Source organism: Mastigoproctus giganteus, chromosome 1 (assembly GCF_048544385.1).
Source record: "Mastigoproctus giganteus isolate SK-2022 chromosome 1, ASM4854438v1, whole genome shotgun sequence".
Lineage (NCBI taxonomy): Eukaryota > Metazoa > Arthropoda > Arachnida > Uropygi > Thelyphonidae > Mastigoproctus > Mastigoproctus giganteus.
Genome location: NC_143575.1, coordinates 101,501,011 through 101,518,918, shown reverse-complemented (window position 1 = coordinate 101,518,918; position 17,908 = coordinate 101,501,011). Strand labels below are relative to the sequence as shown.

The window sequence follows — 17,908 nt, the reverse complement described above, 5'->3', positions numbered from 1 at the left end:
AACCGTTGGTATTGGCATTCACTAATGTGTTCCAAGGCTAACTCTATAGCGTGCAGCTCTGCAGTAAAGATACTGCATTCAGAGGGAATCTGCTCCGATGTAGTGCTGTCTGTAAAGACAGCAGCAGATCCCACATATAATTCCGACTTCGAACCGTCACACAGGCTTTAATATTAATCTTTCTAGTCTTCATCCTAATCACTAGACAACCATCATGTTATTAAACCACATATATGCTTACCTGCAAAGTTGCGATGACCCACCTCCGTGTTCGTTGAAATACGTCTTCATCCGTCCAATCTGGATGCTCTTGTTGAATACGCTGTGCAAGAGTATTATGCCAGCGGAAGAACAGGATACCGAAGGCTAACAACGAAGGGTTTTGATTAGTTCTTGGATCTCCTAGTACTGTAAAGACAAAAGGTCAGCTCTATTCTTCTATAATTGTTATTTATGTAATATCATACTGTAAGCATCAATCAACCACTGATTTTACAAAAAAGAAAAAAAAATTATACTTTTTATTCTATGATATGTCAACAAATCATTTTTAAGTCTTTTCGCAAATGTGTACTATGTGTATTGTCTTCATCAAGTTCGTCTGTCCTCGTGTAAAAAACAGACTCCCCGTGGATGGAGTTTCGTGAACTTTATATTTGGATCATTCAAAAAGATCTGTCGAGCCATCCCAATATTCATTAAAATTGGGCTAATATTCCTTGGATTCCTTAACATTTTATTCCAGTTCATCCCACAGAAATCTTTTTATACAAATGAATGTACTCATATGTTTCGAGAATTACTCCTAAATAAAGTATGATGGACACCAAATTTTCAGCACATGACCTGTTGATCTCTAAAGAAGTTTTAGGTCCATTTTAGATTCTATAGCCCACAAAAGAAAAACTGCTATAATTTTTGAGCAGCAAAATAATCGTAGGGCTCTCCGTACCAAATATCATATTGAGCAGTACAGAAGTATTCAACCCCAGAGGCACATTATTTGATAATCGAATGCATCAGTACGAATGTCCAGTGCGGGTTTTCCTGCGCTCACTGTACCCGTAGCCAAAGCGTAAGAAGAGCCACAGGTAACTCAATGCGTAGATTACCTAACTTTATTTGTAATTAAAAGATGTTCTCCAGGAATGAAAGTTCGATATATTCTGTACAACTAAAATTCAATAAAGATATATTTGCCTAATCAGAAGAAAACACTTAAAATTATCATTGTATTGGGATAAAGTTGCAGTCAAGCCGATTATGGCTTCACGGGCAGAAATATACCCAATGTGCTTTATATGAAAAATAAATGGATTTAAAATCAAGATATGAATTGCTTAGTTGCAAGTGCCAGATAGTACCTTTAAAGTATAAAATAAAATAAAATAAAATAAATTTTCTGTTTATACTGGGGGAAGAGAAACAGCACTGTATTTAGTAGTCACGCAGCTTGAAAAACGGTCACTCAAAGCACGCGTAATTGTTTATGCATTCTTGTGTTAACCACTCAGCTAGGGTCTTCACTTGTTTTATTCAGCAGAAATTTCATACGTGGTATAAAACTTTTCAGGAGATCATTCTACTAGTGCACCTAATCGAATCTTGACTTGAAATAGTAAGGAAGCTTAGAGAACAAAGAACTTAACAGTAACGCATAAAAACATGAAATTTAATGCTAATACTTACAAAGCATTCTTTCTGGATTCAACATTCCCAGGTATCTGGCTGGGGGAGAATTGAAAAGAGGAACCCGATCCCGATTCCTTGGGGGTAGTGCTGAATCATCAGATCGAAAGGTTCCATTTTCGAATGAACGCATACTGTTCACCCATGCTTCGCTGGTACTATATACAAAGCTGGCATCGATCCAGCTGGTCATGAGATTAACCTGAAATAAGTCATATTGCGCACTCCATTAGTTTCTATTCATATTCATCTGGTAGATAGTTCGGCTTAATAATAGATAAGCTTCATAATATATAAATATTAAAGAAACTAATTAAAGAAACTCTCAGGGTTAGGATTTATTATAAGAAATGGTAAATAAATTATTCAAAACTGATCAATTGATAGAAATAAAATGAAAATGGTACGAAAAATGATCAAGATCAAATTTCACTTTTCGAAACAAAAGATGCTTTTTTTTAAATTTTCATCAATACAATATGCCAGTTATTCTTATGGCCAAAATTACTAAACTCTCTTCTTAATGGAGTAGAAACGTTCCTGAAATGTACTGTGAAAGGTGAAAACGCGTTGAGCAGAAAGTTTCCCAACAAGACGCAATGGAAGAGACGGAGTTATGTGAAGACCAAATTTTATGATATATTTGGGAGGTACGTATTGGTAGAGAGATATGCTTAAACTTTGAAAAAGTTCTTTATCAAAAGAAAACAGCAACGGATGTTTTTTTTTTTTGTTTTTTTTTTTTTTGGTTTTTTAGGAGCATTAGCAACTAAGGCCATATTGCTCCGGGAATATGCGGTGGTCATTCCCTGACCTTTCCGCATCCTCCGTATTTGGTGGTGACGGGCTTGAACCCCGGTCTAATCAAGAAGCGTGTGCTACGCACTGTTGCTCCTTCCCACCTGGCTACGGAGGCGCCGCAACAGCAACGGAAGGCTTAATTAAGGTGTCTATTCCTTCTTCTTCTTCTTATTTTCATGAGAGTTTTGGATCCATTTTGGTCCAAGAGAAAACTTCCAAATTTCTATTTGCAGTGTAATCCTTGAACTAAATTTCAATCGGTTACGTAATTCTTAATTATAAGCTTTCTAATTTAACGATTAAAATATCATACATAAGTGAGTCAAGTGTCTGCCTCTTATCTAAATTCTTTAAAGTACACTGACAACAAATATAAATATTTCTAATAATGGTCTCCTGAATGAAAACAGTTTAAAAAAAAGTTGAGAACAAACTGTTAGAATTAAGGAGTGATTTTTTTTAAAAATTACTATTGTGTCAAAAAATTTTGCTACACAATTAAGTTGGACAATAAGTGTGCATTTGTTTGTAATTATTTTTATGCAAGTTAGTTATGTATGCAGATTTATACTTTAGACCTTATACACATATATTATCCTATTATCATTCTTCTTCCCGATGGGAGTTACTAATTACATTTTTATAAATACTGTAAATAATGGTGTCTTTGAAATATGGATTTTTTTTTCTCGAACAGCGTATGTTTTTCATTTCTGAGATATGTTTCTCAGGAATATTATTGTACTATTATCTGTAGAAAAAAACATGATTGCAGTTCAAACTAAACAGTTCATCTTAGTTCTTAATATCTCCTCCTACCTCTAGGATAAACAAGCAGTCTGACTACTCGTCCTAAGGCGTAACACCAAAACGCTAAAATATGTAATAAGTCTTCCACTTTTCGCTCTCGGCGTTACTTTTCTTTCAAACAGCTGTTCACTCTATACAAATCGCAAATCCGCCCTACCGTGGAATATTGTTCCCACATCTGGGGCGGTGCCCCCAAAACCTCCCACGAGATGTGATACGATACAATTCAAAAAAGGTAGACTGGCAACGCTTTCGGACTGAGCTAACAAGAAGACTCCCTGAAGACACTCCATTCCCTGAAGCACTCCCTTCAGACGATTGCGTACGGATTATTACCACTACCATAAAATCTGCATGTGATCTCTCCATCCCACGCAGAAGGCCCTACCGGTATGCAGTTCCTTGGTGGAATCCCTAACTACAGGATCTCAGAAGAAGAGTCCACCATGCAAGAAATATTTTCCAGCAGGCTCGATCAAGGCTACCTCCCCATGAGGTAGATGCCGCCAGGGAGGCTTACCGCATTGTCAGAAATGAATACACACAGCTAATACGTAAAAGTAAAAAGCAATCGTGGCAAACCTTGGTATCCAGTTCTGGGAAGGACCCCTGGGGCATGGTTTTCAGGATCGTGACAAACAAGCTGCCGCGAGGAGAGGTACTCGACACGACACTAAAGATGGATGGCTCCTCTACTTACACCTGGAAGGATAGCCTTAACAATATTCTAGACAGACAATATTTTATCTAGACAATATTTTATCCCATTGAAGCTGCAGCTATGACTCAACAACAACAAGAAATATTAGATGAAAATCACAACTATCATCCTGCCTCTGTGGAATCCCCCTACACTAACATTGAGATGGACTTGGCAATAAACAAAATGAAAGAAGGAAAAACACCTGGTGCAGATCTGCTGGAAGTGGATGTGGTTAAAAAATTGCAGAATCCTGTTACTCTCCTAAGCCTTCTAAATAGGTGCAATAAAATTACAATAAAATTAAACAGAAGGCACCTTTCCAACATCCTGGAAAACGGCAACCCTGAAATTTATATTGAAAAATCCCGACAAGCCACCACAAATTCCAACCTCCTACCGCCCAATTGCCTTGCTCTCTGTAATGGCCAAGTTACAAGAACGCCTGCTCCTATTTCGCTTAACCGCCAGATATGAAGAACAAAAACTTTCAAGTGACAAGCAATTTGGATTCAAAGCAGGTTGCAGCACAGTAGATGCCATCAACAGATTAATCACTCAAGCAACCCACACAGCCTTTAAGTACTCCCTTGCAATCAGGGTAGACTTCGCTGGGGCCTTTGATCGATACTATGGTGGCCCAGTGTTCTTCGGATGCCTCGGCAATCAAATGTTTCCAACAACCTATATAACAGCTTAATGTCATATATAACTGATAGAAAAGTCCAAGTTACCAACAGATTCCAGACAGTGACTAGGTAGATCGATCGAGGCTGTCCACAGGGCTCTCTATGGAGAAACTGGTGAAACTCCAGAACTGGGCAGCCCTGCACAACCTTACCATTTTAGGAGAGAAAACAAAATCCATACTCCTTAAAGGCATGCTGCAAATCCAAGACAGCCTACAATAAAATTAAACTTTACACCCATACGACTGCACACTGAAGTCAAGCTCCTAGGTATCTTCTGAAGCTTACCTTCCACCACCACCACCTAAAGTATCTAGCCAACAAAATTCAAAGGTACAGTGCTATGATAAGGCGGGTTAGCAGAGCAGACTGGGGGCTGAAACACAAGGCTCTTACTCTCATATACCAAACGGTATATGTGCCAATTATTATGGTGCCTCCATCTGGTACCGAAAAGCCATCCTAGCAAGAAACAAACGTAAGCTGGTTTCAATTTGCAGGGCGTGCCGCACCGTCAGCACCCATGCTCTGCGGGTATTAACTGGATACCAGCCACTATACTTAGAAGTGGTTAAAAGAGGGCTTTTTTTATCATTTAAGGAAGGGAGTTCCAACCTAACTGCTTAATTTTCAACTTGACACTACAAACGGCACCAGGCAGGAAAGACAACGGATAACCCAACATCTACAAGAGATATGGCAACATGACTGGGACACCACAACAAAAGAGGTCATCACAAAACGATTCCTTCCATCTTTAAGTTCAACTCACCCAGAACCTCCACCCTGGTTTTCGCCTGGCCTTCATGTGACCCTTATCATCACCCGGCACGGATCCTTCCAACAAAAACTGAAGGTCAAGGGAATCGAGAATGATCCACGTTGCCACTGCGGCGAAGAGGAGTCCTGGGGGAACCTCATGTATGAGTGCCCCAGCTACGACAACATCAGGCTTAAATTCCTAACCACAATACAAAGAAACCCTCGAGGAAGATACCTATAAGGCATTAACCACCTACGCGCAGGAAACATTTGCACTTAGGCAAGCTAAGATTGCAAAACTCGGAGCCCAAGAACTAAACCGGACCGGCGTGGGATAATTCTCCATCCCCCCCAGAACAACACAGACATGACCATGCTAATCCGAATGGGCTAGGATTTATTGCAGGCACCATCCAAGGTGCAGGATGCTGGCACTCCTCGGAGTGTGGGATTTAAAAGTCATTGCAAACTCGAAATGGGTAGGATATATTACTGTCACCGATCTAGGTGCGGGATTGCTGGCACTGACCACAGTGCCAATGGCAATTACACAGGGGCGCCTGTCCCCTGTGACTTTTCAACCCACATCCTTTCCTGTACTTCGCCTAAACTAGGGTCGATTAATTCTCCCGTCAACCCACCCAAATTCATTCCCCCTTCAATCCTCTCTTCTTCTATTTCAACTTGACACTGTTATTTTTTATTGTTATTTGGTTTTTTTTTAGGAGCATTAGCAACTAAGGCCATATTGCTCCGGGAATATGCAGTGGTCATTCTCTTGACCTTTCCGCATCCTCCGTATTTGGTGGTGACGGGCTCGAACCCCTGTCTAATCAAGAAGCGTGTGCTACGCACTGCTGCTCCTTCCCACCTGGCTACGGAGGCGCCGCAACTTGACACTACAAACGGCACCAGGCAGGAAAGACAACGGATAACCCAACATCTACAAGAGATATGGCAACATGACTGGGACACCACAACAAAAGGGGGCCATCACAAAACGATTACTTTTACTTTATTTATTACTTTATCTATTACTTTATTTATTTATTTTATATTTTTTATTTTTTATTTATTTTTTTCATTTTATTATTATTTTTTATTATTTTGTAATTTTTTTTTATTTTATTTTTTATTTTTTTTATTATTATTATTATTTTTATTATTTTTTATTATTTTTATTTATTTATTTATTTTATTTTTTTTTTTTACTTGGTCTCCATCAGGAAGCTTAGGCAACCCTGGCGAAGGCCAGCCAGAGTATAATGGGCAGCCTGGCTTACCTCCCAGTGGTGGTTGGCAACGTGGGGTTCATTAGGGGCCCTGCGGCCAAGCAGCCAGAGACAGAACAACAGAACATAGCACTACTCTGTCACAAACAGACACCACACATTTTCTGGGTGCCTCCGTAGCCAGGTGGGCAGGAGCAGCAGTGCGTAGCACACGCTTCTTGATTAGACCGGGGTTCGAGCCCGTGACCACCAAATACGGAGGATGCGGAAAGGTCAGGGAATGACCACCGCATATTCCCGGAATAATATGGCCTTGGTTGCTAATGCTCCTAAAAATCAAAATAACAAACAAACAAACAATAACACTTTTTCTGGCTTTTACAGAGATTCTGTAATTCTTCACAAAGTACTATGGCGCAGATGTGAGAAACCACCGGTGGCGCCTTCCACAAAACACTATTCCCCCAAGCCAATCCTACGGAGGATATGTACAGAGATGTGGCCTGAAAAGTGGCATAATCAGATATCAAAGAAACCTCTTGAAATAAAACAAAACCCACAGCTATGGAGATCTAGTTCCCGATTAACCAGGCACGAAGAGGTCGTGCTTGCAAGAGCACGAATTGGCCATACGCACCTAACGCATCTTTTTTTACTGCTAGGAGAAGAGCCTCCTCTCTGCTCGCATTGCAGTTCCATTCTAACAGTGAAACATATTTTTTTACTGCTAGGCGAAGAGCCTCCTCTCTGCTCGCATTGCAGTTCCATTCTTACAGTGAAACATATTATTATTGAATGTGCACACTGATTCAGCTAGAATTGAATGTTTCAGATCTTTAATCAACTAACAAAAATCCTTGCAACTAGCTCATATACTTGGAGATGATGCCAATCTATCAGAGCTGTTTAAATATCTAAAAATGATAAACGTATACACTCACTTCTAGAACAATTCCTTTCATATATTGACCAACAATCTTAAGTTATAGGCGCATTTTTGCCATAGCAGCCCTTGCGCCAATAAATTCCACTTCAACAACAACTATGCCCCCAAAACTTCTCTCAGGCTTCTAGATTCCATTCAGAAGAAGGCAGTTAGGGTAATTAATGACTCATCTCTAACAGAGTCTCTCCACTAGCTGTCTCATAGACGTACTGTTGCCTGCCTTTTCTTCAGATACTTCCATGGCCACTGTTCTCCTGAACTGGCTTCTATAATTCCCGCTCTCTCTCTTTCAAAACAAACCGAACACGTGCCGCCACCAGTCAATATCCATTTACTGTCCAACTTCAAACTCACAGAACCAACTTTTCTTCTTCTTCGTTTATTCATTCAACTGCCGTTTTCTGGTACAACCTTCCTTCATGCGTATTTCCTGAAAATTAGTCTACAGACGTTCAAGTGTCAACAAATATCTTCTTTCGTCTTCTCAACCTCCAACCTAAGCACGGTACTAAGTACTATAGGTTCTAATACCCCTCGTGTTTGTGGTTTTCATAAAAAAAAAAAAAAAAACAGTTCATCTTAGTTCTTAATGTCTCCTCCTACCTCTAGGATAAACAAGCAGTCTGACTACTCGTCCTAAGGCGCAACACCAAAACGCTAAAAGATGTAATAAGTCTTCCACTTTTGTCTTTTCTATACCTAATATTTTCACATTAGACGAAGATAAATGGATGACTCTGGGCGCTCCCTGGTGGTGGCCGATGTCTTGTCCCTGACAAATACTTCCGGCTGACAATGGGTTAGAAAATACCATAAATCTTGCATGCTTGCTATGTCACTTTATCGCCTTGTACACTCGAAGAAATTAAAGCTAAGGGTGGTAGGTCATTCAGAAGCATGAATTACTGTTGAAAATTGGTCATGCTAATGTTTATTGTCATTGCTGGTCTTTTTTTTTCAGTTCATTTGATAATTGTTGTTGTTATCTAATAGAAGAATCTATCAATCATTCACTTCCAAAGAAAAAAATATCGACAATTAATCATATTGACAATCTTTTAAATGGCTACGTTCATATAATGGAATAAATAACAGCGCCATCCCAAATCTAGTTGCATGTGAATATTTTTAATTAATGGAAAATTGAGGATACTTGGTCTATAAAAAAGGCATATAAGCTTATCACAAGGAACTGGAAGTTGATGGCGACATCGGCACTACAACAAATAAACAGGTAATCAGAATAATAAGAATTTATAAAAGCGCCAAAAAGTGATGTTCTCAATCCTACAAGAATAAAACAGATTCAAGAATTGATATCAAATTAAAAATAGACAGTCATTAACTGTTGTCATCAGCAATTATAAACCTTATAAACAATTAAACAAATTCAGGTCATATTTGTGAGTCAGGTGTTCTAGAATAACTTGACAAAGTTGCATGAGCTGCAAGCTGGTGGAACCGTTAGCAATTCTGTCCTGGATATATTCATTCCCCTTTCCAATGTGAAAAGTCAAAGGTATTGCCTAGTATACTGTAAAATGACCATCCAAGTGTTAACGATGGTCATTCCAATTCACTAGGCAATACCTTTGCCGCCAATATAAACAGGAGTCGAAAAGTGGCCTACAGTCGTATAAATACGGCTATGTGATAATCATAAAATTGGCTATAGTTTTAACCATACTTATAAGACAATGTTAACCATACTTACAAGCCAATTTTTTTTGTTATAAACAAATCTACCTCACTTATTTTATCTTAGTTTATGTTAATAATTTAAAAAATTGACATTCGGCTTAAAATATTTCTGACACACTACTAAGGCATATACAGTCCTTCATAGTTACCTCCATGACATTTTTGATACTTGTCATTCATCCGGCGAAATCTGTATTTGAATCCTTCAAGGATTGAAAGAATTCTCAAAAGCCTTTTCAATCGACACTGTTATTTGCCGATCGCTGACGCATGTAGTACGGTTTACCTCCACGAGCTATTCCGGGTTTTTCATGTAAATCGACTCGCGAATACGGACATAATAAACTGCAAACCGTGTGAACTGGTGTAATACAAGAACTAGCTCACTACGGTCTGAGGAGTCGGTATGCAAGAAATCCCAAGAACTAGAACAATCCTTCAGGGAGTATGCAGTCTTAAATATTTTAATATTATGACATAAACTTGCAATTTGATATTAGTATTACTAGCAGACTTGGTATATCACTTAAACATAAAAAGAATACCTAGTGATGTACTCTGAGGAGCACCTGTTTCTAGATTAAAATTATAAGAATTAATTCCCTTATATGATCCAATAATAATGTAATTTCTTTATCATCTTACAAATGACGAACGCCAAATCTCCAATCAAACTACCCACTGGTAAAATAAACCTTACACCTCTGGAAGAAACCCTCCAATTTTAGAGATAATTTTAACACTATCCAAACTGGACAAGCCCTTTAAAGTACTCAGAACAGGCAAAGGAGCTGGCTTAGACGATGCGTGCAATGAATAGATCCTTAACTTTGGCTCGAAAGCCAAATTACGGTCCTGAAATTTTATAACAACTGACTAAAGACTTTAACGATTCCAGAAATCTGGCGCCATGCATGGATTGTAGCTTTCCTTAAACCTGATAAAATACCGGATAATGTTAAAAACTATAGACCCATTTCCCTTCTGCGCAGTTTCTTCAAGGTCTATGTGTGCTTTATACTTAATAAAATCCAACCTGAAATCGACCAAAATCTTAATACCTGATCCCAGATCCCCAACTTGACTCTAATTGAGAATGGCTTTGAACCGAAGCTTGTCAGCAGGGTTGCTTTTGTAGACCTCTCTGCCGCCTACAACATAGTTTTTCCACCTACTCTACACAAGGTTTACAGTTTCGCTAAGGACCTTTACCTCTCGCGTTTAATCCATTGCCTTTGGGAGAATCGACGCTTCTTTGTTGTTCTGTCCGGGAAAAGAAGCAAGTGGCATCTTCAGGAAAAATGGCCTACCCCAAGGCAGTGTTCAAATGCTTTAAATCTATAGAAACGACTAGTCTATTTTTCGAGGAACCCAGAGCATTTTGGATGCAGACGATTTAGCATTTGTCACCCAAACTAAAGATTTTAAAACTAAACACGTTGACTCAAGCCTTAAACAATATTGGCAAGTACTATTACAAAAATGCCTTAACGGGAAAATCCAAACAGAACAAATCTCAGCTTGTTCCATTTAAAAATAAGGATATTAACAGGCCGCTGAACATCTCTTAGAATACCATCCAGCTTAATTTTGTTAAACAACCTATCTACCTAGTTTTCACGCTGGATGCCACACTAGAAAAACACCAGACTAAAAGTTAGAGCCAGGAACATCTTCCAGAGGCGCACATCAGTTAAATGGGGTGCCAACCAACACACGCTAAGAACAGCAGCTTTAGCCTTATGTTTCTAGTTTGCAGAATATACAAGCCCTGTCTGAAACAGATCTTGTCATGCTACAAAACTTGCAGACTTGTGATCTGATGACTCAGACCGACTCCAGAATATAACCTTTACATACTGGGGGTACTGCCCCTCCCTCTATGACTAACTGGTAACAGCATAAAAGAAATAATCAAACAGATATCTGATCCCAGATATCCACTGAATGACCAATAACCAGTTCCACATCGTTTCTCGTCCTGCATGAGATAGCATCGCTTTCGCCTCCTCCTGATAGTGCTAGATTAAGGCTCTGGCAAGAGGCTGTTACCAGATAAACAACCCAGCAGACTTATCAGCCTCCCACTGTCCGAGGAAATTCTACTCGGGGCTTATTTAGACTGGCTCATATGGCAAAGCTTGAACACACTTCGGACTCTTACTGGAAGATCGAAATTTGATCTGAACCGCTGGGACTACTCATATGGTCCTGCAGAATGTGACAGCGATGCCATCCAAACTATGAAACATTTTTTTGACTGTCCTTTTCCTGGTCCACCATACTCCACAAAGGACCCTGCTTCATGTTCTGACAATGCTGTGCAACGTGCACACTACTGGCCAGTTGCTTAACGTATAAACTCATATGTTAAATATTCAACAAATAGTAAACATTTTTACAGGTCAAATATCGCAGGCATGGCAAAGTACAAAACATGTTTATACATGTTTTGTACTTTGCATGCCTGCGATATTTGAATTTGTTTCAACTTTTTTAAAAATGTTTCCTTTACATGCGGTTAACCATTATTTATTAGTTACTATATGACCTGCGTGTCTAATGATTTCTCTTCTGCATCTCGGAAACCATTATTTATTACTCTTTCACTACCCTATGACCTGCTTGGCTATGAGCGACTTTTCTGTATCTCGGATACAGAAATAAAGAAATAATTCTGCAGGCACAACTAAATAAAAACGCTTTAGATAAATTTTTAAAAAAACAGTTATATCTACTTGAAAAGTAGCATTTTATCCTTATACGATATAATATAACGATAGCATTTGATGTCATTACATAAAGCAAACAGCTCTGTATTACTGGATCTCCCACTATTAAAACCATAAATTTGTGCGTTTAACTTTGATCTTTGTGAATAAGTTGTTTTTTCACCATTGACTGTTTAGTCGGTAATTAAACAATAAGTTGTACCTGTACTTGTACAGGTTAGTCACTATTTAAAAGTGCATGATAATTAATAGAATTTTTAGCTAAGAGTTTATGTGATATAAGAGTTGAAGGAGCTCAGTTCAAAATAAGTGGTTCTCGATCTGGACCCCTTGAATAACCTTTCTTCTTTACTGAGCTCAGCTATTGCATCAAGAAACAAATCTAGGTTGACTTCAGATTTAACGAGGGCATCCTCGTGCGATATATTTGTATTAAAAGACAAAACTTTGGCAATCGCATTATTTCTTTTATTACAGATAGTCTGGTAGCGCTTACCTACGATTTATTTAATGGGGACGACGGACAAGGATTGCCCGCAGTAAACGGAATTAGTGATGATTTTTAGCAAAATTGAACTATCGTTTTGCGGCTGTTCTCAAATGCATCTATTGTCTGCAGCGTTCGTCCGTTTGTTCCCGTGTTAATAATTTCACTCCAGGTGGATTGAAATTATTAAAATGAGTTTATAATATATAAAATATAAATTTCATTTATATTTTATATATTATAAACATTTGCCTAGCCATCCCAAATCTGACTGAAATCGGATCAATAAAATTTGGCGATTTTTAATTTAGAAAATTTTGCATTTTCTCTTGTACATAAATGGACGCATATTTCGGATGTTTGGACATTAATGGACAATAAAAAGTCGGATTTTCACCAAGTTTTCAGTGACTGTTTTGCTAGTCCTCGGGAAGGTTTTAAATTCAATTTCGATTCGACAGCTCCCTTAAGACATAACTATTAGTTTGCTGTTAAGTTCCACGAGAAAGCAAAGTTGGGTGGACACCAAATTTTCAGCATACGTTTCGTTCGATGCTTGCAGGCTTTTAAGGCCAATTACGATCCTATGATACCTCAATAATTCTAAAATTCTCATCAGTTTATTTAGTTCTCATTGATTCAGCCTCGCTTCGCCTATGGAACTATCCGATGGGGTAACACCTGACAAGAACACTTCAGAGAATCGATTCCATTTTCAACCGATGCTTGAGTTCGATTTTAGAGCTTTTGAATGCATCAGTAAGCAAGGGGATACAAGGAAGTGAGACTCGTCAACATCTGCCAACAGATGTTGGAAGGTGTTGAAGAGTCTCACTTTGTTTACAACGATCTGAAGCCATTAGACTTATTTCTTCTCTTCCGTCCTTTTTCACAACAACAGAAAACGCACCAGTACACCGAAGTTAAAAAAAAAAATAAATAAGAAATGCAGATGAACAAAGCCTTTTGAAATACTGATAAATAACGTTATTCTAGAGGAAGAAATAGCATTCAACATTGTTGTGAATTATACCACTAAATGATACAGTTTTTAAACTACGATACCGTGTGAACTAAACAGAGTATGTGTTAACATGTATAAATATTAAATTACACGCGTATTTGACAATGACTGTTGGATGCTGATAAATGACAGTTGATTTCCAATTTCTCAATTCATATAGCCATACGAATCGATTATTATGCCAAGTGTGCACTGCAATCTTTTGGTATGAATTATGCATTCGCATCTTGAGAGACGCAGTTTTTAAAAATACATGATCAGTGTATATCGTGTCAATAGTCATGGGGTTGCTAAAAACATTTTTGACTATACATTACACCGGAATACTTGAGTGGCTGTATTTTTACTTATATTTGTACTTGGCACCTGTGATTAATGATATGCAAGTAGTAGTATAGTGGTTGGCGCAAAAAGCATTATACGCTGGCCTAATGCTTTAATCTTCGTGCTCTCCGGTTTTAAATATAAATACCAACGGGATGAGAACTCTTTTTCGTTTAGAATTGCAATTTGAATGGGAAAAAAAAAAAAAAAAGAACTGAGTACGGAAAAACCCACATTGTTTTCTTTAAATAGTTCTTTTATAGGAAAAAGCGTCACTGGTGCCTCCGGGCAACACGCTGAAGAAAAACATTATGGAATCTGCCTCCCACTTATGCTAAACAAAATTGCAGTAGGAACAAAGCGAGGCATACAGATATCAGAACGATTCAAAGTTATGCAATAATGTGCGTGATCCAGAGTACGCTAAGCACAAAAAGAACGGAAGAAAGCAGCAGTTGTTCGTGTACACTGATAAGCGCTTAAAATTTTTAAAGAGCTCTTTGTTTGCTAGCTCAGCACCTGCTACGAAACCATGCTCCTGCTTTGTGTTCTACATTTAATAGCATCATTAAGCTTTTATTACGACGAATAAAATTTGCAAGGAGTTTTTACAGTTGAACAAGATAAAAGAAAACACTAAACGAAACAATAAACTCTTGTTTATATCCTTATATACGGATTTTCACTTAGTCATTGCTACTCTTCTGTTAACGGCCTTTATACTTTTTTGCGTGCTTTGTACTGCTAGTGCTGGATCCGCTGAATATTAACCTTTTCCTCCCTATAATTCTCCATGCAGAGAAATGCTACCGGAGAAGCAGTCGTCGTTCTCTATTGGTTTGCAAAATTTAAACAGCGATCACAAAAAAAAAAAAAGGAACATAACGCAAGAACTACCTTTCGAAATATTTCACTGCAAGTTTAAGTTTGTTTGTTTGTTATTTGGTTTTTAGGAGCATTAGCAACCAAGGCCATATTGCTCCGGGGATATGTGGTGGTCATTCCCTGACCTCTCCGCATCCTCCGTATTTGGTGGTCACGGGGTCGAACCCCGGTCTAATCAAGAAGCGTGTGCTACGCACTGCTGCTCCTGCCCACCTGGCTACGGAGGCTCCCGCAACTTTAAGTACATGATATTAAACAACCACGAAAGTACATTGTGATTTTCTGATCTTAAACAGAAAATCACAATCTAATTAATGACAATTAATAGTAAATGATGAACGCACATACACATATAAATGAGGACTACATAATGGTGAACAGTGAAGTCGTGGATGGAATGTAAATAGCTTGCCAGTGGGGATGTGGTCCTCCTCCCGGCCGACTGCAATACACAATTCACACCAATACTAAGTATTGATGGAAGTGTCATGTCAAAGAAGCTCAGGTGGAAATAATGGATTCACTATTGCACGAGGTCACTTCTAGGTCCCTGAAGAGATTACAGAAGTGATTGGAGAGTAAAAATCCATCTCGAAAGAGTCCCAAGACTGCAGTATAATGATGCCCACCTCTAGATAGCTGAACACATGAATATGAATAATCTCAACAGACTGCAGATGTATCGAACAGATTCTCGTTCGATACATCGACAATTCGAACAGATTCTCGTTCGATATACTCACCAGTTCATTGAATGTGCAAAGCTCTCGCTTTTATACCCGCTCCTTTACAAAGTGCAGTTACTGTATAGGCTCACCACCCTTGATTAGGCCACGTTAATTTGCATCGCTGGCTTTGAAATTGACGACATCTTTTGACTATGCATCGAGCAGTCTGTTGCATGTTTATGATACCCGTTGTCCTACCAAAGGAATAGGATTTATCACTCCTTTAATTACAAAAATTTGTGTGACTACAAAATATATAAATAGTTTGACCTGTACAAGTAATCAGTGGTTAGGCAGAAATTCGTTTTAAAAGTGTATGATAAACGATGAGTACACGGAAAGTGGTAACTGAATTTCAGAGGGAAAAATTACACTTGGATGTCATATAAAGAAAATGCGCGTGTGTGTTATTTCTCAGAAATTAAATGTTAACAAGTCGATAAGTGGCACGTACAGAAGAAATGGAAGTTCAAAGACGAAACTGAGCCCAAGAAACGTCCAGATTGGCGTAAATTACTGATGACAGGAGTTGAGTCTTGTAAAGGTTGATTACCTCAATCCGCCATCACATCCTAGAAAATTTGTGTTCCTAGCTTCGAGCAGCCACAGAAATTATGTGCCACAGAAACATTGCAATGGGCAGCATGAGTGGAATGTCCTTGCCACTCATGAATATCTGAATTAAAGCTGCAAGAGGAATTTTGCGGCTAAAAGTGAACAAAGCACATGGGACTAACGGAATATGAACAATTATATTAAAGTAAGCAGTAAAAGAGAATAATTAACTTTTGGTTATCCTTGGATTCAGGGGGAACCACTACGGACTGGAGGTGTGCAAATGAGTCAGAGAGTCAATAGTTAAAGCAGTAATGCACGATCACTTTGACAAAGATGAAATTAAGGCAATCAGGCATGGATTTCTTAAAGGAAAATCATACATGACCAATATGATTAGCTACTAAGACGTCTTAAAAGAAGGCACTGGATATAAATAATAATATAGAAATCATAGCTAGACGCATCAAACACTGACACAGTAACACCTGCAGCAACAAGTGAGAGCCATATGTGTTCAGCCGGCCAGGCATATATGACTGTTTGTGTCTTGGATCTGCGTGGTCATTTTCATAAAATAATTTCGGGACGGAACACACACGACAAACATTTTCTGCTAATTGCATTGTCTCCTTTCTGTTTATTATTATATTACTTGTCTTAATTTACTTTTATTTTTATTTTTTTAATTTTGTTTAATCCTTTTTTTTCAGAAATATAGACTACAGTGAACCTCCCATTTTATTATTTTTACACACTAACTGTTCATCTTTTGAGTTTAATAACCTCATAATTGTAACTTCATAACTGATACAGACCCAGCTAGCACTTTTCTGTCCAGGAATGAAACCATGATCTCAAATTGAATAAGAACAAATAAATGAAATATTAAAATTTCCACTATTATCACTGGAAGTAAAATAATAACTAAAAATCATTTTAAAAATAAGAAAATAGCCAAAAGTAATAAAAATCAACAACAAAGTCATTTTGATTTTGTTATTGATTGATTTTTACGCACATCAGTGAGTTACACCATATTGCGCCGTTATGTATTATTCTAGTAAAACTGCGTGTTCACGAGTCGGTTTCTGTTATGCGGGATGAAAAACCCATAATGACTCACAGGGACACGCTACTTCCTCTGGGGAAGATCGATTAACTACAGCCCGGATTGATGAGACCTCTAAAAATTCTTCCAGTCTCCGCCGCGACTATAACTCAGACCTCTCCTACTAAGTGACAAGAGGCGGAACCACTGTAATATCATGGAGGACCACTGTGGTTTGATTATTTATCGAAAGGCATAACTATCTATTACTTATACTTAAAAGTATCAAAGTTACTGCATGTCAAACGGACATTTCTGACTGCAAAAAATTCACGTTTGGCCACGCAGTTTAATTCCCTACTTTCAAAATCTCTAATGGGTGTTCATTTGGGTTGAAATACCATCGTTGGGTTTGTCATTTTTGAAGATAGACTCGTACTTCAAGTATATGTTGCATAGCAAATAAGCAATATACCTGAGAGGCACAGCTGTCTTCACAAATAGCAATTCTAATCGTTATTACTTAACCCAAAAGCATTTATAGAGATTCTAAAAACCATTAGTTGTTTTACCAGCTTCCTCTGCCTATTAAGGAATCTTTGATTCGCTTCTTCTATGACACTAATGGTGTCTCAAATTAAACACTTTTATATTGTAAAATTTGAGACATCATTAGTTGATTACACCACGTTTAATTTATACCTTGGTTCCATGAGACTGTCCCTTCCTACAGAAAACTTCTCATAATAGCATTCATCATGGTTTTCAATAGCTTTTAGTTAATATGCACAA

The 17,908-nt window shown here is 38.2% G+C and overlaps 1 protein-coding gene across 1 annotated transcript in view; it reads right to left on the bottom strand.

Moving 5' to 3' along the window:
- Positions 1-17,908, bottom strand: part of LOC150091061 (dual oxidase-like) — a 299,603-nt gene that overhangs the window by 244,291 nt on the left and 37,404 nt on the right. The window contains exons 4-5 of the mRNA XM_090381506.1: positions 1,690-1,891; positions 242-408 (exon numbers count right to left, since the gene is read on the bottom strand). Coding sequence (XP_090237632.1) covers positions 242-408; positions 1,690-1,891 — 369 coding nt within the window. The remainder of the gene's footprint in view (positions 1-241; positions 409-1,689; positions 1,892-17,908) is intronic.